The 19,726-nt window shown below is 61.2% G+C and overlaps 2 protein-coding genes across 2 annotated transcripts; both read right to left on the bottom strand.

Moving 5' to 3' along the window:
• Positions 1-1,169: 1,169 nt before the first annotated feature.
• Positions 1,170-14,467, bottom strand: NELFB (negative elongation factor complex member B). Its single transcript, XM_069477154.1, has 13 exons — positions 14,163-14,467; positions 13,681-13,844; positions 13,483-13,582; positions 12,887-13,117; positions 9,377-9,562; positions 8,732-8,844; positions 8,121-8,223; positions 7,830-7,925; positions 7,287-7,429; positions 7,067-7,173; positions 2,533-2,674; positions 2,177-2,285; positions 1,170-2,001 (listed from the first exon to the last, which is right to left on the bottom strand). The coding sequence occupies exons 1-13, from the start codon at positions 14,262-14,264 to the stop codon at positions 1,855-1,857; spliced, it is 1,743 nt and encodes a 580-aa protein (XP_069333255.1). The 5' UTR covers positions 14,265-14,467; the 3' UTR covers positions 1,170-1,854.
• A 2,334-nt stretch (positions 14,468-16,801) lies between these two features.
• Positions 16,802-18,505, bottom strand: STPG3 (sperm-tail PG-rich repeat containing 3). The gene is made up of 6 exons (XM_069474857.1): positions 18,399-18,505; positions 18,153-18,307; positions 17,914-18,048; positions 17,680-17,768; positions 17,091-17,385; positions 16,802-16,935 (listed from the first exon to the last, which is right to left on the bottom strand). Exons 1-6 carry the CDS (start codon positions 18,503-18,505, stop codon positions 16,802-16,804), a joined length of 915 nt encoding a protein of 304 aa, XP_069330958.1.
• Positions 18,506-19,726: the final 1,221 nt, after the last annotated feature.

The following is a 19,726-nucleotide window of genomic DNA, read 5'->3' as shown; positions in this document are numbered from 1 at the left end:
CTCACTCTGGTCTAGCCCCCACTACACTGTCCACTTTTTACCTTGCCAGCTCCTTCCCACCTGTCTAGAAACAGGTGTTTCCTCCACCTTAAAAAACCAAAACACGCACTCCCGGCCCGAGCGCCCACACCCCACCCGCTTGCTTCTCACGCAGTCCCCAGGCTTCTCCTCCCCTCGCCCCCCACGGCTGGCCCCCACACAGCCTGACCCTCCCTGGGCTGCTGAGACACCCCATCGGCTGCCCACCCCCCGCCCTGCCTGGTGGGCAGCCCAGAGCCTCACCCACCGGGTCTCATACCTCGAGCACCAGGCCGATGACGTCAGACCCACACCCCAGCCGTCTCCTGAGCTCAGAACCCCATGGCAATGCCTGTCCCGCTCACAAGCCCCGATTGTCCTGACAGCCCACCAGGTAAGTTCCCGTCCGTCTGGAAACCCCAAGGCCCTCCCTGCTAACCACGCGCAGAACCCATGTGCCGGCCTCCCCACAGCTGGGCCAGGCCAGCCTCTCCATTCTGTGTAGCCCCACACTGTCTCTGTTCCCTGCTCGTCCCCTGCTCCCACCAGAGCCCTCAGCCTGGGACTTCCCTGCCCACCCTGGAGCTCTCAGAGAAGACACTATAGGGCAAACCGAGGCACGACCTGGCAGTGCAGACCGCAAGCCCCGTGCAGGGCTTCCCATGCAGCAGAGCCCAGAGGGTCCCGAACTCACCCGCCCCTGCTGACCCAGCACTGTGGGGTGGGCCTACATCGTGTGCAACGGCTCCGGACTTACTCAGCCTTGGCAGGTGTCCCTGAGGAGACATCAGAGTGCGGCGCGGGGCTGTCTTCCCCTGAGCCACCCAGGGAATGACGGCACGAACCGCTGCCCAGCTGAGGGGTCTCTGCTCGGAGCAGCGCCAGCTCTGCCCATGACTTTGGGCTCATCCTTGGCCCTCCCGGGGGCTCATGGCCCCTCATCTGTGCAGGGCGGGAGGAGCTGCTCAGCTGGACTCAGTGTGGAAACAAAGCGGCTGTCTGCAAGGCGCTGCGGGGGCTTCCTACAGCCCACCTAGGAGCTGTCACCTGCCGAGCAGCCCAGAGACGGTGGCTCACAAAGCTGCAGGCCCCATAAGGACGCTGTGTCCACGGCCAGCACAGAAACATCTCATCTGCAGGATTTACCAAAATGCCTTTTATTTACATAAATGAAAATTTCACGTGTGCACCAGCTGCCCCCATGTGGTAGGCTGAGAAGGTGCAGCTGAACAAGGAAGAGCACTCGGCTCCAAAGGTAAACTGAGGCAGCATGTGGGGGCCTGGGCTTTCTCTGCCATGCCTGCTACACCTCTGCTACATGGGCGCTGCGGGCAAGGGAGGCGGCCTGCGGGGCCTTCGGTCGGCGGGACCGTCCGCTGCGGCACAGGCCAGGCTGGAGGCCGCGCCCGCACTCCGCAGGAGCAGCAGCGCCGTCTCTGCAGGCCCCGCGGCCAGAACCTGGGCTTCTGCCAGGCTGCCAACACGGCGGCACCAGCCTCCCCTTGCAGCCTCCCCGGGAGGCTCCACCCCCCATCAGCCCAGGCCCCGCCCTCGCCCCGGAAAGCAGGAGGCTTTTCCTAACCCCCCCACTGCCCTCCGTGCCTGCTGCGGCCACACAGACCCAGGGTGCAGGCAGGCACGACGAGCTTTCCGCGCTGTGCTGCCCGCAAGCCAGGGCTCTGGGGTGGGCACACGGGCCCCACGCGTGGACGGCAGCCCCGCCGCCCCGGGAGCAGCCACTGCCGATACTGTGTGGGGTCCAAGGGTGGCCTCTTCTGGCTGTCCAGCACACGCCCCAGGAGGGGCCCCCACTCCCGAGCAGCCCCCAGAGGAGCCTCAGAGCCCGGCCGGGGCGGGCGCGCTCGGGAGGGGCAGCTCCAGGGCAGGCGTTTCCGCAGCCTGGGCCGGGCTGGGCTTGCGGTGGTCCAGCTGCTCCAGCTTCTCGCCGAGCTGGGAGTAAAGTTCCTTCACGGCCTCTCCACTCTGCGGGGAACCCACGGTTAGGGGGCAGCAACGCACGCAGGGCGGGCCCCACGGTCACGCGGAAGAGCGCGCCCCCCAGACACCTCCGCAAGCCAGGGCCGGTGGCCGCGGTGAGCACCAGAGGCTGGTGCTGAGCAGGCATGTTCGCTCGGAAAGCCCCAGGTGGGGCACCCACCTGGCCTGTGGGCTCCAGGGCCTTCTGCAAGGCCTCCAGCTTGGACGGGGCCACCCTGGGGTGCAGGTGGATGAGGAGCCGCAGCACGTGCCGGTGCACATTCTCCTTCCTGGGAAAGGGGCAGGCGAGGCGGCAGAGCTTGCTTCCTTCCCAGGCCCTGCCCACCCGCAGGCGGGCACAGCCTCTGCAGGCAGGGCCCGCCCAGCCATGCCCGGGCACCCTGTAGGGCCAGCAGACACACCTGCGGCCCCTCGTCTGCAGGATGGGACGCCAGCCACCTCCCAGGCTGCCGTGGACAAGAACAGAAAGCACAGACGGTCCCCACTGTGCCCAGCTGGCCCCAGCCCTGCACCTACCTTGGTGAGGCTGCGAGGAGGAAGCCATCGAACAGGCAGCTGCAGAAATCCTCCAGGGCAAATTCGTCCGCCAGCAGCGCAAGGTTCCCCGTGAGCAGGTGAAGGAAGATGTCACTGAAGGCCAGGTCACCAAAGGTCTCCACTGCAACCAGAGCAGGCGTCAGCCCGCCCCCCCAGAGCAGGCGACCCCAGCCCTCGGGGACCTGCATCTAGGGAGAGACCCCAGCCCTCGGGGACCTGCATCTAGGGAGAGACCCCAGCCCTCGGGGACCTGCATCTAGGGAGACCAGCACTCCTCGGGGTGCTCAGATGCAGTTCTCAGGTGACCTGAGGTGAGAACAGGGTCTCGGCAGGTGGGGAGGAGAGTTCTCTAGACAGACGGGTGAGTTCACTGGCAGGGGTGGAGGAAGCGGGGCTAAGCCCTGAGGGGCAGGGGAGCGGACAGGGGAGCTGGAGGAGGACTGTCCCCCTCCGTCAAGGCCGTGCCGCGGGACTCTGGACTGAACTGAGTCAGAAGAGAGAAAACCCGAACAGACCGCTAACTAGAGAAGCAACGCAGCAAAGCGCCCAAGCGCCCGTCTCGAACGCGCTCTAGCAAACTACCATCTCAACTATCCCACGGGAAAGACGACTAAGAAAAATGTCCAAATTCTTTCTGTGAAGCCAGACACCAAACACAACAGAGGTGGCAAAAGTACCCAAAGATGAGTCTCTCTCCCGACCAATGGCACAAAAGCCAAAGCCACCGGGAGCCTCGAGGCACACAGGGTCACCTGCAGGGAGGGAGGCCAGCCCCCCCATGGACTGATGCCAGAAGGACCCCGGCCACATGGGTGGGGGGACACATGCACAGGAGACACTTCTCAACACCCGGGGGCGGCAGGCCTGGACAGGGGACTTCGTGAGGACAGATCTGGCTGATGCCACTTGCGCCCGTACAATGCCCAGAACGTGTCAGGGAGGCCGGGCCCCCAAGATGCACCCCTGCAACACGGCTGACCGGGCTGAGCGGCCTGAGGGCCAGTGTGGGCACAAGGTGTTCGGGCAGGCACGTGGTCCTGACCAGCAAGATCCCATCCTGCCAGGGCCCGACTCCTCCAGCAAGTCCCCGGGTTAGGAGAGGCACGAAAGTCAACGCCAGCAGCAGAGGTGGCCCCTCTCCAACCCCGATTTGTTCTTTTTCCTCTTGGAGACGAAGGTCTCACCTGGCCGCCCGGGCTGGAGTGCCGTGGCGCCATCAGCTCACAGCAGCCTCGAACCCCCGGGCTCCAGCCAGCCTCCACCTCTGCCCCCCGTAGCTGGGACTCAGGTGGGCTCCAGCCAGCCTCCGCCTCTGCCCCCCGTAGCTGGGACTCAGGTGGGCTCCAGCCAGCCTCCGCCTCTGCCCCCCGTAGCTGGGACTCAGGTGGGCTCCAGCCAGCCTCCGCCTCTGCCCCCGTAGCTGGGACTCAGGTGGGCTCCAGCCAGCCTCCGCCTCTGCCCCCGTAGCTGGGACTCAGGTGCACCCCGCCCGCTCTCCAATCCCAATTTGAACCACTAGCACAAAAATGTCATGAGGTCATCATCAGGGAAATGTGGCCACTGCGGGGCATTTGGCACAAAGAAACTGGTGAACCCGCCTCAGCTGTGCGTGTGGCCTGTGGCCAGGTTTTAAAAGCCTCCTTTTGTAGAGACGCCCCTATGTGTTTGGAGCCGGCACCTTGGGACATCTCAGATTTATAGCCAGACATCACCCTGAGCCACAGGCGGCCAAGCACCGACCCGTGGGGGTGGCAATCACCCTGGGTCTTCACCATTCTGTACTCCTATTTTTCATTTGTTCAGAAATTCCCACCATAGAAGTAAAAAAATAAACAGGAAAGAATTCTAAAAATCGACATCCATTCTTACTAGAACCCACTACAAACATAAGAAAAGGCTGGGCACGGTGGCTCACGCCTGTAATCCGAGCACTCTGGGAGGCCCAGGCGGGAGGATCGCTCGAGGTCAGGAGTTCGAGACCAGCCTGAGCAAGAGCGAGACCCCATCTCTACTAAAATATAGAAAGAAATTATCTGGACAACTAAAAACATATATAGAAAAAAGTAGCTGGGCATGGTGGCGCATGCCTGTAGTCCCAGCTACTCGGGAGGCTGAGGCAGGAGGATTGCTGGAGCCCAGGAGTTGGATGTTGCTCTGAGCTAGGCTGACACCACGGCATTTAGCACAGGGAACAGAGCGAGACTGTCTCCAAAAAAAAAAAAAACCAAAAAACAAAAACAAAAAATAAAAAAAAATAAAATAAAAACATAAGAATAAGTGAGCTCTTCCCAAAGGTGATTAAAAAGACACGTCCCGGCCTGTGGGGCAGCAAAGCCATCCTGGGGACACGGATGCCCCTGCCAAAGGCAGGACAAGCCACACGGCTGGTTTCTAGCCACCACAACTAGACAGGAGAAAGAAACAAAAGGACAGTCGCGCACAGACTAACAATGGGGACGCTGAGAAACGCATGATTAGGCGATTCTGTCCCCGTGCGAGTGACACGCACGGAACGCACAGACCCGAAGGCACAGCCCACTGCACGCCAGGCTCCTGGCTACGCGCCTGCGCAGCGCGTTCCGCAATGAACACCGTGGGCAGGCGGCGCACGGCTGGGTGTTCCCGCCGCTGTGTGAAATCACGGACGATCCCACGGACCGGCACGGATCCGCCACGGGCCGAACAGCACGGGCACATGACGGCACCAAGACGAACAAAAGAACAAGGCGATTCGAAGTGACTTGTGACTGTGTTCTTACAAGGCTCAAAAAACAAACAAGCTGTGCCCCTGTGCCCAGCTGGGACAGCCTCTCCCTGGAGCCTCGGAAGGAACCAGCCCACACACCGCTTTTGGCCCCCTGAGCCTCACTTCAGACCTCTGACCTCTGGAACCGCAGGACGATGTTTGTGTTGTTCTATGCAACTAGGGTTGTGGTAATTGGTTCCAGCCCCAGGGAGCCCACGCCCCGCTAACAGTGCTCAGCTCGACGGGGGCTGGGCACGGGTCAGCGCCCCAGACGCTTCCTCACGCAGACTGGGAAACAGACGCACGCGCCATCCTCAAACACACCGGCGACCCGGAGACACGCCTGGCAAGTGCCGTGGTCCTACCGCGTTCCCCAAGTTTGCGCACTGGAAACCTGACCCCCGGCCAACCGTGCAGAGAGGGGGACCTTTAAGAGGTGACAAGGTCATGAGGGCTCTGCCCTCAGGAGCAGATTAATGCCACCATCTGGGGAGCAGGTTCCCGATAAAGGCATAAGTTTGGCCCCTTTCTCCATCTGTCTCTGCCTAGCTCTTAAGGCCTCTCTGTCTGTGTATCTGTCTCTGTCATTTAATGTTTCTCTTAACGTTTCTGTCTCTGTATATCTGTCTCTCAATGTCTCTGTCTCTATCTCTGTCTCCTTCCATCCCTATCTCTGTCTCTGTCTCTCTCTGCCCCACCACCCTGTGCACCCTAACTTGCCCTGCCCCCTTCCACCATAGGATGACGTAACACAGTGCTTCACCAGATGCAGCCACTTGACCTTGGACTTCCCGGCCTGCAGAGCTGCAAGAAATCTCTGTCTTTACAGACAACCCTGTCTCGGCTATTCTGTTACAGTAGCACAAAATGGACCAAGCCAGCAAAAAACCTGCAAGATCTTTCCGAAGAAACCACCAACCCCGAGTCAGCAAGACCCCAGGGCCGGTGTCATGGTGAGGACACAGAATGCTACAGAGGCCCCATCTCCCCAACACGACCTGCGTTACTCTTGAAGGGGTCCACTTGGACCCTTCCCTCTTTTTCCTGACTTGCAACCATCCCTCCCAGCTAGAGGCTCCCAGGGAAAGTGGGCTTGCCACTGCCTTGAGGGGCTGGTACAGAAGCTTTCTCTAGCGTTTGAACTTTGCTGCCAGTCGGGACAAAATAAAGGTGGTTCCTGCATCACTTCTGTGGCAAAGAACGGTAAGACCCAGGGAGGAATCTGAAAACACAGAGCTGAGCCCCCCTCACTTCCCTACTAAACTGTAGACAAAAACTTTTTTTTTTTTTTTTTTTGAGACAGAGTCTCACTCTGTTGCCCAGGCTAGAGTGAGTGCCGTGGCATCAGCCTAGCTCACAGCAACCTCAAACTCCTGAGCTCAAGCGATCCTCCTATCTCAGCCTCCCGAGTAGCTGGGACTACAGGCATGCACCACCATGCCCGGCTAATTTTTTCTATATATATTTTTTAGCTGCCCATATAATTTCTTTGTATTTTTAGTAGAGATGGGGTCTCGCTCTTGCTCAGGCTGGTCTCGAACTCCTGAGCTCAAACGATCCACCCACCTCGGCCTCCCAGAGTGCTAGGATTACAGGCGTGAGCCACCGCGCCCGGCCTGTAGACAAAAACTTGAAGGTGAAAACCAAGCTAGCAAAGTCGCAGGCGGAGATGGGAAGAGGAGCCATCTGCGACTCCTCTGGGGCCCCAGGGCCCCTGGCAGGCGGGTCATCAGGTGCAGGAGCCAGGCATCCCCGGTGCAGACTCACCAAGCCCAGGCAATAGGCGGAGGAGCGCATTCTTGTTCCTCTGCTTGGTGACATGCAGGACGTAGTACAGCCCCACCTCGCAGGCCATGCGCTGCTCCTGCAGAAACCTGCCCGAGGGGTGGGGGGCAGTCAGACCTGCCCAGACCCCGGCCCGCCCGGCGGCAGCCCCACCCGGACACCCCTTCCCGCCTGCCCCCCTCAAGCCCCTGTCGAGCCGTACTTAGTGAAACTCTCAGGAAGCGTGTTTGGGTACGTGACTGGGGCTTTCTCCTCCGCCGGAAGCTTCTGATCCACGTTGAAGGTGTGGTCGTCCACCACGAAGGACATGAGCATCGGCAGGAACCTGGTGATGAGCTCCACCTCCTGGGGGCAGGGAGCCCGTGGGCTGTGGGCCCACCCCCAGCCCCGGCCCCCAGCCCCATGCCCCACTTTCCTGGTCCCCGGGTCCCTCCTTCCTACCTCCTGAGACCCCCACCCAGTGCTGTCTCCTCGAACCCCCAGCCTGACCGTGAGCTTGGCTGCCCACATGAAGCCCCTCCTGGGCTGGGTCCACCTGGAGTAGCGACCACACCGTGGCCGGCCAGTCCCTGGGGATGCCCCAGGACACCCCAGCAGGCATTTTCCCAAAAGGAAGGTTGGGGCCTCCAGGAAGGAAGCTTTGGGACGAAAAGGGCCTCAGAAACACCTAGCCTGCCCTCCACTCCCCAAGTACGGCCCACGGCCTCTCGTGGGAAAGTGGTCGGGCCCACTGGAATCACGTTACCATCTTGGGCTCCTTGAAGACCTGGCTGTCAATCATGTCCCAGGCGCCCTGGCCCAGCGCCAGCAGCCGGAGCAGCAGGAGGAGGTCAGGGCTGTCCTGCAGGAGCAGCAGCCTCAGCACCCACTGCCGACAGCCTGGGCTCTGACCCCACTTGTTACCCAGCAGGGTCTCTGGTGCCCAAGGTCACAACACACCGATCTCACATGTGGGAGGCGTGGCCTTCACGCAGTGTGGCCACTACAGCCCGCGCCCACACGCCCACCCAACGGCCGCTGAGGAGCCTGCACTAACCCTGGGCAGCGTCTCCTGGCCGACCAGCTCCTGCAGGTGTCTGATGGTGCTCAGCGCCAGCGTGTTGATGGCGAATGGGTCACACAGGATCATGGACAAGTCCCTGAGAAGAACCAGCCCTTAGCATGAACTCAGGAGGCCCGGCCGCCCCCAGGGACCTCGGGGACCTCTCCACACGGAGCAGGCCGATTCCATTCTGGATTTCTTTCAAAGAAAAGCTTAAGGTTCATAATTTAACTTACTCAAAGATCTTTCACACTAAAGGGTTAAGAAGTCAAAAAAAAAATTAAGGTCACATTTTGGTCCTGAAAACCTGACTGGGACTCTCTAAAGTTCAGCCAGGGTCCTCCAGAGACAAGTCCAACAGGGAAAGTGACAGAGGAGGGACCAGACAGCACTCGCGCGCCCACCCTCGGTATGCAGGCCCCACCCTGGGCCCCGCGGTGTGTGCAGGGGGCGCTCTGCTGCCCAGACTCGTCCCAAGCAACCGTATCCCAGTGCCCGGCAGCACTCCTAAGGCCGGAATACCCCAGCGACCCACGGGGGAAGCCAGGTGCTCGGCCGGACGCCCTGGGCGGCCCGGGAGCCAGGGCTGTGGAAGCGAGCCTCACCCGAGGACCTGCTCCTGGCCCTTCTTCACTCCGTCCAGGAAGCCCTGCAGCTCCCGCGCTCGCTTGCTGTCCACGAACCGCTCCCGGATGCAGGCGTCCAGGCACCAGGTGAACTGCAGGAAGCACAGTCGGGACGTGGCCGGGCCCCAGGCAACCTCGCCTCTCGCTCAGGCGCAGGCCGCCGTCCAGCCGACCACAGAGAGCCCTCCCCATGCCTCGGGGCAAAAGCAGCAAGGGTCAGGGCACACGGCGAGGAGGTGACACTTGTTTTCTCTGAAGAGGGGCTCCTCAGGGCACCCCAGCGTGGGGCAGCCACTGCAGCCCTCCCAGCAACGAAAGCCTGAGCAGGTGACACCAGAGTCCCCAGGAGCTCTGGGGCAGGGGAGGGCCAGGGTGGGGGTCCAGGTGTGGCCACAGCTCCGCGCCCCGCTGAGACAGAGAAAGGGCTGGAAGGGGCAAGAGAGCGTCACAGGGACAGCCTGGTCTCTGGCTCAGACGCCACAAACAATGCCCAGTCGGGGTCTGCGGAGGTGCCGAGGGGCCGGCACACAGCTGATGGGCGGGTGGGGCCGGGTGGCCCCGGACCACCTGCACCCAAGGGGAGGAGAGAAGCCAGGAGCAGGAGGAGGGCGAGCGTGGCGCTACCTTGTGGCAGGGGTCCACGGTGCAGATGTCGCCCACGTCCAGGTCGTGCAGGGACATGAGCAGCTCGGCCCGCAGCGTGCAGTAGTGCACATTCCTCGTGCGCAGGAAGAGCGTGCGCAGAAACTGCAGCACCATGTCGTACAGCTTCACGCTCTTCCCCACCATCTGCGTCAGCCTCCGCACCACCTGGCAGCGAGACCAGCCGTCGGCCCCCAGGCCCCGTCCCGGGGAGGGCACACAGCCGTCACACAGAGCGCAAGGACAACTGTCCTTTCTGCATGTTTTGGTGAAAAGTGTTTCCTGCTCTCCGGTGAGCCGCTGGCACCCAGTCCGACCGCGGCAGGTCTGCTATCTTTAAAGTGCTGACTCCACAGCATCCCCACGACTCTCTGGAAAGCCCCTGGTCTGTGACCAGCTGTGACCCCTGCCGGCACCTCAGCCCCTTGCCCGTGAGGTCAGGTAGAGCCAGGCCCAGGGGCTGCCGTGAAAGGCAGTTGGCAGTTGCCAGCGAGCGGCAGACTCTGGCCCAGATAAGGACACACAGCCATGATGCCACGGCCTGGGGGCCTGGGCCAGGGCCTGTGCAGCCTCACTGCCCATCCCTCAAGGCTGCCCGCCCCGGCCCAGGCCGGCTCCCTGAGCTCGAGGCTGTGTGGCCACCTCTCGCCCCACGACCGGCACCCAGGGCCACAGAGCAGAGGCAAGTCCCCCAGAGTCCGGAGCACAAACACCAACGTGCAAGTCCCCCCACCACTGAAGGGCTGTGCAGGGACACAGTGCCCAACCCTTGGCAGGGGTCACCCGCCTCGCCCTTCCTCTGACACGGGACTCTCAGGAGATTTCCCGTCCTGCTGCCTCGGCCGACCAAGGAAGCTCCACTCAGCTGCCAGCTGGCCTTGGCCAACAGCCTTCGGCCCATGGTGCGAAGACACTCCGGGCAAGCCCAAGATGGTGGATACACCAAAAGCCCAACTGGCACCAGGCTGGACATAGCAAGTGGCGAGGGCGGCAAGGGGGGGCAGGAGCCAGCGACCGGCCCAGCAGTTCACCCTCCAGGGCCCCTGCCAGGGACTCTTGCCCGCAGGTCGCAGGGACCCGATGGGCTGGACCCGCACAGCCCCCACCACTCTGGGCTGCAGGTGCCTGTGTCAGGGGCCCACACTCACCTCACACGTGAGCAACCCACTCGTAGGCCAGCTGGGTACAGAACCCACAACCCAAACTGACCCACACAGAGGGCCGCAGGGCAGTGCGCTGCCCGGCCGTCACAGCACTGGAAAATCACAGCGCACCAAGAATAATGACCGAAAGGTTTCCAGAAAGAAGACAGGCCACCCACCAAGCAATGAGAATCTGAGCAGCTTCAGACTCATCTGCAAAAGCAGATGCCTGGAAACAGTGAGAAAGGCCTTCGAAATTTTGAAACTGCAATTCTAAATTTAGCCAATTGACTATGAAGTCTAAACAAAATAAATTTCAGGTGTGTTAGGACTCGGAACACTTTTATCAAGGTTTTTTTTTGAGGATGTACCCCAACAAAACGAGGATGAAACCAAAAAAACAAAGCTGAGGAACATAAACAATCGTGCGATGAGTGAAGCAGGTGGCTGCTGGGCGCAGGGGCACAGCCTGCGGTCCCGGCCGCCTGCGAGGCCACGGCGGGAGGATCACTGGAGCCCAGGAATTGGTGACCAGCCTGGGCCATACAGCAGGACATCACTCAAAAAAACAAAACACAAAACCCACAGTGCAGGCCGCTGGCTAGGGAGCAGACCCAAAAACAGCCCATCACGTGAGAGCAGAAAGTCCAGGAAGAACGTGAGGTCCAGGACAGAGGGAAGAGCTGAAAGCTGGGACGGGGAAGATACCAAAGGACCATCGGAAACCTCAGGGAAGACAACCCAGGGACCACCGCCCTGCACATGAGCAGCAGGGGGGAACACCACAGCGCCACGTCCAGTCTGAGAGAGGCCGGGGTGGGGCTACGTGGCATCAGACGACACAGACACCTCCCTCCAGGAGCATCAGCGTGGTGACATGACCTGGAGACACGAGCCCCACAGTGGGGGCCGCAGACAGGGCCAGCGACCAGCAACGTGCAGGGCAGTGTTGCACTGGGGCCAGGGCGGTGCCCACTGCAAGGGCAGAGTGGGGGCTGGGGAGGAAGCTTCTCCCTGAAAACCTGTCTGCTGTCCTGGATGCTCCACGATTTGCATTTCTTGTGTGTGTACAACATCACTGTGAGAGACAATCAACCTAGGACAGGGCAGATCACAGGGGCACTAAGCCACTGGGACAGGAGGGACAGGGACAGGAGGTGGGAAAAAGCCTGGGGACACGTGGGGACCTTACAGCTCGCGGAGACTGAGGGCTCTGATGGCAACGGAACAAGAAAGGGGCCTATGAAGGGTCTGAGCTGGGAACAAGCAGGAGGGTAGAGACAGCCACCCCCATACACACACCGGCCACCTGTGCATGGCCAGGACCCTTCCTGCCCAAATGGAGCCACAAGCCACACCTGACTCTTCAGCATTTGAAATCTGACAACTGAGATGTGCTATAAGTGTGAAAGATGCACCTGATTTCAAAAACTTAGTGACCACCAATGAAAAAGCATCATGACTCAATTATAAGCTTTCATGTAGATTATATGCTGAAAGCTAATACTCTGGACACACTAGGCTAAAGAAAACATATTAGAAACCACAGCAATGGCTCCCACCTGGAGCCCCAGCCCTTTGGGGGGCCGAGGCAGGAGGATGCTGGAGCCCAGGAGGTGGAGGCTGCAGTGAGCTGTGCCCGTGCCACTGCACTCCAGCCTGGGCAACAGAGTGAGACCCTCTCTCTAAAAAAAAAAAAAAGAAAGAAAGAAAGAAAACTGATTTCATCTATTCCTTTTTTCCTTCTTAACGTGGATACTAGGAAATTTTAAATAACTTCTATAGCTGCTTCAGCTTCTTCTCAGGAACCTGCACGACACCACAGGCCTCCTGTGAGTGGTGTCTCTGTCCCTGCGTCTCCCTCGGACAGGCCAAGAGGCCTCAGCTCCCCACGGAGACTTTACACTGAACAGTGCTAGTCTGAAATTAGCTAACTAGGAAATCTCAACATAAAAAAAGCCAATAGTTGCAAAGTGGAGCTTAGGATAATGCCAATGTTACTGATGGGTAGAACCTTCAACGTTCTGTCTTCTAAAGAATGAAAAAGAACTCCAACCACATTAACAAGTTATGTAAACATTTGAAAGTTTAAGAATCAAGCAACCTGCTATTTAGAAGTGGAGGCACAATTGTCACTTTTCATTAAAAGCCTTTTTGTAGATTGTAATATTCTTCATGTATCACTTTTTCAAAAGCAAAATATACACCAACAAAAACCGCCAAGCTTCTTGCCAGCCACGCATACCAGCCCACTCCTTCAGGAGCAGAAGGGCCCAAACATGCAAGGACAGCAGGGAGTTGCTCCACAGGCAGCTGAAGGGGCTGCCACAGGTCGGCGCCCCTCCCTCACCTCGCCCTGGCGCCTAGTCTTGGGGGAAGGACTGAAGAAGTTGTGCAGGACAGAGAGCTCCGTGCTGAAGAGCGCACTCTCCTTCTCCAGGATGTACTGCTTCAGCAGCGGAGAGACCTCGTCCCCAAAGAGTGCCTGGTTGTCCTGCCAAATCTGCCGCTTCACCTCCACGGCGCAGGCTCGGTACAGCTCCTTGTCAGCCATCACTAGCTTCAGCTTCTTCTCAGGAACCTGCACGACACCACAGGCCTCCTGTGAGTGGTGCCTGTGCTCCTGCGTCTCCGTCGAGACAGGCCACAGAGATTGCCTGGAGCCCAGCCCCACTGGACAGGGACATCTATGACTGGCACCCCAGGCCCTAGTAGGTGCAGGCAGACATGCTGAATACCAACAGCTCTTTCTCAGAAAGGGCCCCAACTCCGACTCAAGTGCCAAGCTTCAGTCTCCACGTGGCTTAACTGGCAGAAGCCGGGACAGAGCTTTCCTGGGACAGCAGCATATCAAACCTCCTTGGAGCTAAGCGGCTGCCTGGACCACGTGCACAATACTACCTGCACCAACCAAGGGTATGCAGGAGACCCACCCTCGACTTTTACCTTGGGCAGGTGCTTCATGACACACATCACCACTGGCTGCAAAGATGGCATCTTGACCAGAGAAAAGCTCTTCTCCAGAAGGTCTTCCAGCTTCTTGTACCTTGTACCAAGGAGATGACAAACGCCACTGAATCAGTAACGAGGCTGCAAAGTGGGCTGCACATCTCATCTGCCCACCCTTGACAAGCGGAGACCTACCTTTCCTCAGCCTTCCCCTCCGAAGCAATGGCTGACACTCGCTCCAACAGTTTGTCCCGCAGCTCATCAAACACCGACTGGTGGAACTCCAGCCGCGGCGTCCCGTGTAGGTCCAAGAAGGGCAGGGCCGACTGCAGGGAGGGCAGCAGCACGCCATTCTCTGTCTGAGGAAGAAGTGAGTGCGGATACACCTGGCTGACTGGGGCGACAACAGAAGCTGCAACCGCAGTCAAGTCTGCCCATGCACCCCAGACGCCCCGAGTCCACAAGGAGACGTGTCCACGGAGGCTCGCAGCGGCGCTGGAGGCAACCGCAAAAACGGGAAACCAACCCGTCCTCCGGCAACGGGGTCCCAGCTCAGGACATTCGGTACTCCACCCGGTGGAACGCAACGCTGCTACCAGAAGGAAGCCAGAAAACTCCCAACTTCCCAAGCGCCTCGCCCCCTGGCCGGACTCCCGGCGCCCGCGGCCCCGCCTCACCTGGAACTGCTCGATGGCCTTGAGCGGCTCGGTGCAGTTGGTCAGGGTCTCCTTCAGGTCCTCGCCGTTGGCCACGCCCAGGTCCTGCAGCCCCGCGAACATGGCAGAGGCCCCGGCCGCCGCCCGATTCGGCGCCCCATCCCCGCCTCGCTCCCCCGGCGCCGCAGCGGACGCCGCAGGCGCCCCAGAAGCCCGCTCCCCTGGGCCTCGCGGGCCGCCGGGGCCCCGCTCCCCCGCGCCCTCCAGCTCGGCCAGGTCCCGCCCGCAGCGCCGCTCCGCACAGGTGCCGCAGCCGCCCACTTCCGCCCCGCACAGTCCGGGTGCTCCCGCCAAACCGGGCCCGGGAAACGCCGCCGCGGTCGCGCGCGAGTTCCTAGTAGCGGCGCCCTCCCCTGGCGGGAGGCTGAGCTACATCACTGCGCAAGGGGCGGTGCCCGGACGACGCACGGGCCGCCACGCAGCCCCACCCCCAGGCGTGGCCCCGCCCACACCGCCCGCCAGTGCCCCTCCCCCGCCGTTGGCTCCGCCCAGCCGGCTGTGCGGCGCCGACCTGCTTGTGCGTAGCAGAGAGGGCCGGTCGCTCCGGGCCGGGGCGGGAGGCTAGGGACAGGTGGGGCCGCAGGCTGTCCATGCCCCCGGGCGGGAAGACAGCGCTGGACGTGTGCCCGGGCGCCCGTCGGGGTCGGCCTGCTTTATAAATTTAAGAACTGACATTTTGGCCAAGTAAATTTTATTTTTATGATCACGGAAAACGCTGTTGCTATCTCACAGCAGCTCCTGTTACTATTTTGCGTGAGAAAATGAAGCACTGCCGCCCTGGAAGCCCCCTGCGCTCAGGTCCCGCCAGGTGCACGACGCGCACTCTCCCTGGAGCTTGGCTTCCTCCGCGTAGGGTTGTTGCAAAAAGACTGACATCCAGTGGGGCCGGCGGGACCTGGCGGATGCCTGGCTCGGTGGGAACACAAGCCACTGCTGTCCTCGGTGGCACGTGAGGATCTGACAGCCAGGGCCACCCCAGGTGGTGGACTCTCAGGCTGAGTCTATCGAGCTGTGAATTAAAGTCCCTTTCCCTTAAGGTGCAAAAAGCTCATTCCCGGCAGGTGGGCTCTTGTTGCTACCTGTGCAAGCTCCTGGAGCCAGCATTCAGCCCTGCAGCCTCCTCTTCAGCTGGCCTCCCTCCACACCAGCCCTGCGTCCTCTACCAGCCTCTGCCACACCAAACACCCTCTCCCTTTTCGTATGCCTTTGCTGCTGAGGTTTGCTCTGCTAAAAACTTCTTTCCTGCTAGCCAGGAAACTCTTGCTCATCCTTGAAGGATCCTTCCTCCACCACCTCCTCCAGGATGTCCTCCCTCCTCAACCCAGATGGAGGAGCTTGCTCCCTCCTTCCTGCTACTCCCACTCCCAGCTTTGGATGCCAGGGGTGCCTGGTGGTGCACCCTGGTGAGCAGGGCTCCTGTTCCTGCCACCTGGGACTCAGTTTCCAAGACCAGGGCTGCCACAGCTCTACTGGTGTTGATGCTGGCCAAGCTGGTCAGCCCAGGACCCTGCATGAAGGTCCTACTGCCCTGATTCAACATCCAGCTGATTCCCTGAGCCTTGGCTTCCTCTGCAACAGAGGGTGATGCTGACACCATGGCAGCAGCTGCTGCAGAAAATTTTTGAAGACATTCAACTCTGGGCCTGGCCCAGGGCTTGGATTGGGGGAAGGTGAGAACACCCAGGCTGCAGGGAGGGCACGTGGAGGAACTGGTGCAGCCACAGGAGCGACCACTAGCTGCAGGTTAGGCTCCTGGAGGTAGCAGTCTTGGGTCCCCAGCCCAGATAGGAGAGCAGGCCAAAGGTGATGAGGGGACCAGCAGTCCTGCTGCTACTGTTATTGCTGCTGCTGCTGCTCCTGCAGGCCTAATTGGCCAAGGCCAAGGGAGTCCACTTCCTTTGACTTGGCCTGCAGAGCCCTGGGCCAGAGTTCTCAGAGCACCAGTGACTAAGCCACTGGGTCTTCAGGTCAAGGCCTGGGGGAAGTGGGGCCAGGGCCTGATGAGCTGGTCCTCTCAGCCCTCCCTGGAAGCTGGGTGGGCAGCTGAGGGAATCTGGCCCCCACCTCCATCCCAGCAGTCAGTTCTTTGCCTCAGCCAGAAGACTGACCCTCAGGTAGACCGGCAGCTGGACCAGTGCCCTGGGTGGCATGGCTGGGTGGGGGTGTCCTGCACTGCCCACAGGGCCCCCTTCTCACCCTGTATGAGGCCAGGGAGCTCAGGGTCAGCCACCCCAACCCCCCCAGAAGAGCGCACCCATGAGGGACAGCTGAATGGAGATCCCCCCACAGGAAAGCCCAAAATGAGAGACCGTCAGCAAGCCACATCCTCAGGACTGCCGGCTGGGTGAGGGATGGGCACACCACAGAGTTCAGAAGAACCAACAAATCTCTGTATAGCGGGGGGACGGGCAGGTGGGGGCTCTGGGCTGAGTTCTCCTTGTCCACAGCCCATAGAAGCATCTGCCGGCCAGGAGGGTGGTTCAGGGGTGCCCAGAGGGTCAGAGGGCCAGGCCAGGGTTGCCGAGTTGCAGAGGCAGGCCCGGGGAAGCCCCAAGGGAGGCCGCTTGATAACCGGCAGAGCAGGCTGTGCCCAATGGGCTCTAGAGCGTGCAGAAGGGGCCCGTGTCGTGCCGCTTGGGTCTGCGCACGCCCTGGATGACCACTCCTGGCGCGGACGGGAAGCGTGAGTTGTAGCAGTCCTCCACGTGGTAGGCGGTGGGGCCCGGGGTCGGGGCTACAGAGAGAGCAGGCTGGGAGCCCCACCCCACGGCAGCGCCCGCCCCTGTCCACAGCTCCCAGCTCTTACCCCGGGCCCCTGGACCCTGATCCTGACCCTTGATCCCACCCTCCGGCCCGGGCCTGGCCCTGCCCTCTCCGAGGCCTCCTTACAGGAGCTGACCCAGGAGGCGAACGCAGGGGAGCGGCTCATGGAGAAGGCGGGTGAGCGGGGGCCCTGCAGACTGCACCCTGGAAGGATGTTGTAGGTGTTGGGGCCGGGGCGCCTCTCGCCGGGCGCCCGCAGGGAAGCCCGGAGCAGGGGCGGGACTCGGAGGCGCGGCTCCCCGGCCGGGAGCAGCCTGGGGCGCGCCTGGCCCTCCGTCTGGGAGGCGGGCCTGCGGCCCCCGAAGCTGAAAGCGGGGAAGGCCGGCCGGCTGAGCGGCGAGTAGTCGGCCGGCGACGGCCACTGCGAGGCGGAAAGAGACAGAGCCGCGGAGTCCTCACCCCCGCCCCGGAGTCCTCACCCCGCCCACTCTCGTGCGGCCCCTCCCCCTCCCCACCTCCTCCCCCTCCTTGCCCCTCCCCCTCCCCACCTCCTCCCCCTCCTTGCCCCCCTCCCCACCTCCTCCCCCTCCTTGCCCCTCCCCCTCCCCACCTCCTCCCCTCTCCTTGCCCCTCCTTTTCCCCCTGTCCCTCCCCTCTCTCTCCCCTCCCCTTCCCCCCCACCCCCGGAGAACCCGCTCGGGGCCAGCGCCGCCACCTTTTGCTCCCGGTTGAAGTCGGCCTTCTGTGTGAAGGGGCTTTCGCTTTGGAGCCAGGGGGTCTGCCACGCCCGGCGGCCGCCGCCCTCTGCAGTGGGCGGAGCGTCGGGTGGGGGAAGGCCGGGCGCAGGGGTCCTCAGGCAGGGGTGGGGGGCGACGAGAGGGGGTTTCAGGGCAGAGGCAGAAGCCCCCATTCCCCTGGTGGGGTGGGGACTCAGGGAGGGGACACGCACCTCGGCCCTGGTGCTTGCGGCCCATGCTATAGCGGGGATGCGGGGAGGATTCGCGCACGGACGCACTGGGCACCTGGTACTTGGTGGGGCCGGGCACATCCAGGTCGGTCACGATGGGGGGGCGCCGCTCCAGCGCTGGCCAAGGGAAGCAAGCTCTGGGCCCGGTTCCTCCCAGCAGGCCCCTCCCCCACCCAAGACGGGCTCGGGGTGGGGGGCGGGTAGCCAGGACCCTCACTCACACAGCTCCCTCAGGGTCTGGGTGTAGGTAGGTGAGAACTCCTGGGTGGTGCCCCTATGTAACCGGAGGACTGCTGGGACCTTCGTCTTTGAGGACCACATCTCATCCCAGGCCGGCCCGGGCTCTGGGCCTGGCAACACCGCCGCAGCATTGGGCCTGCAGGGAGACGGGCAGCCATTGTCCACCCAGCCCACCGGCCACCCCCACCATGCTGCCCCCCAGCCTGCCCACCGCCCTCTGAAGTTACTGGGTGGGCTCTAGTGGCTTCTCCCTTAGGGGTCCATGGGTCCAGTGTTTGCCTCCATTGATGTAAAAATTTGCCAGGAATTTCACCGCCTTCTGGTCAAAATTCATTTTCAGAGACTCAGGGCTCCCTTCCCAAGGGCACTTCTGGGGGGTTCTGTGACCTCACTAGTGGGCCTCTCTGTTGCCAGGGGCTCCCTGGGAAGAAGCATTGTTCAGTGGGGTCCCCAGCCCCAAGGGCCCCTCCCCTACCTGCTCCTGGCCAAAGTCTCCTCCACTCCCTTCCCCACTTTCTGTCCCAACACCTTCCCCTCTCCTGCACTCCAGGGTCTCCTGGGAGGGGAAGGTACACTCCAGTGGGGCTTCTGGGAGAACTGAGGCCCCTGCAGAGGGTGGAGAAGGGAGCAGAACTTGCATTTGCCAAGTCCTACCAGATGCCCAGATGTGTGGGGCCAGCCAGAAAGGCTAGGATGGAGGGAGGAGTCCATGAATGCTCCCTGGAGGAGGAGAAGGAGCAGCCGCCCCACCCAGAAACCTACTGGTGGGAAAAGCGAAGCAACATCATTGGATGAGTCTGAGAGGGCCAAGAGGATGCCAGGGGCAGGCTAGCCCAAGCAGGGCTGGGTCAGAGAAGCTGTCTTCTGCCTGGGGGCACAGAGGCCAGGAGGAGGCCAGAAGGTGTCACAGACGGAGCAGGCTATCCAGCCAAGCTGCAAAGGAGTAATGAGCCTGAGCGAGCACGAGCCTGTCTGGAGCTGACCTTGGCCCAAATCTGAGGCAGGGCCTGGTCAAGAATGTCTGGTCCACGGAGCGTACTCTGGGCCTTCCTCTGCCCTGACCAAGCCTGTCCCTGCAGTCCTCCCCACTGACCCGCCTGGCCCTGGATGGACACGTGCTTGAGGAAACACGTTTTATTTGGGTGAGGGGTCCACAAACTGTGCTCCAAGGCCCCCTCCCAAGCTGTGCAGTGTTCTTTGGGGACAGTGGCAGTGGCTGTGAACATAACTGTGTTACACTTTGCTAACGAAAGCTTTGTCATTGGACACTGAGGTTAACTCCAGTTCCTCTCTGTGATAAACACTGCCATGATGAATAGCGCTGCACATGTATCATCAGCTAAACACCAGGTCATTTCCTTAGGACCGGTTCCTAAGAGCAGAAGCAATGGGCAAAGTGTGCAGAGTCTTGTGTCGACTTGATCTGTTACCAAATTGCTTTCCAGAGGCATCTCCCAAATTAGAGGCTCTTCTATGACCCTGCCAGCAACGAGCCTTAGAAACTGCAATTATCAGCATTTATTTAAGGTTCAAGTTAATATCCATGTTTATTGAC

This window comes from Eulemur rufifrons, chromosome 7 (genome assembly GCF_041146395.1).
Source record: "Eulemur rufifrons isolate Redbay chromosome 7, OSU_ERuf_1, whole genome shotgun sequence".
In the NCBI taxonomy this organism is placed as follows: Eukaryota; Metazoa; Chordata; class Mammalia; order Primates; family Lemuridae; genus Eulemur; species Eulemur rufifrons.
The sequence above is the reverse complement of the archived record's forward strand: the minus strand, read 5'-3'. Positions and strand labels throughout refer to the sequence as shown.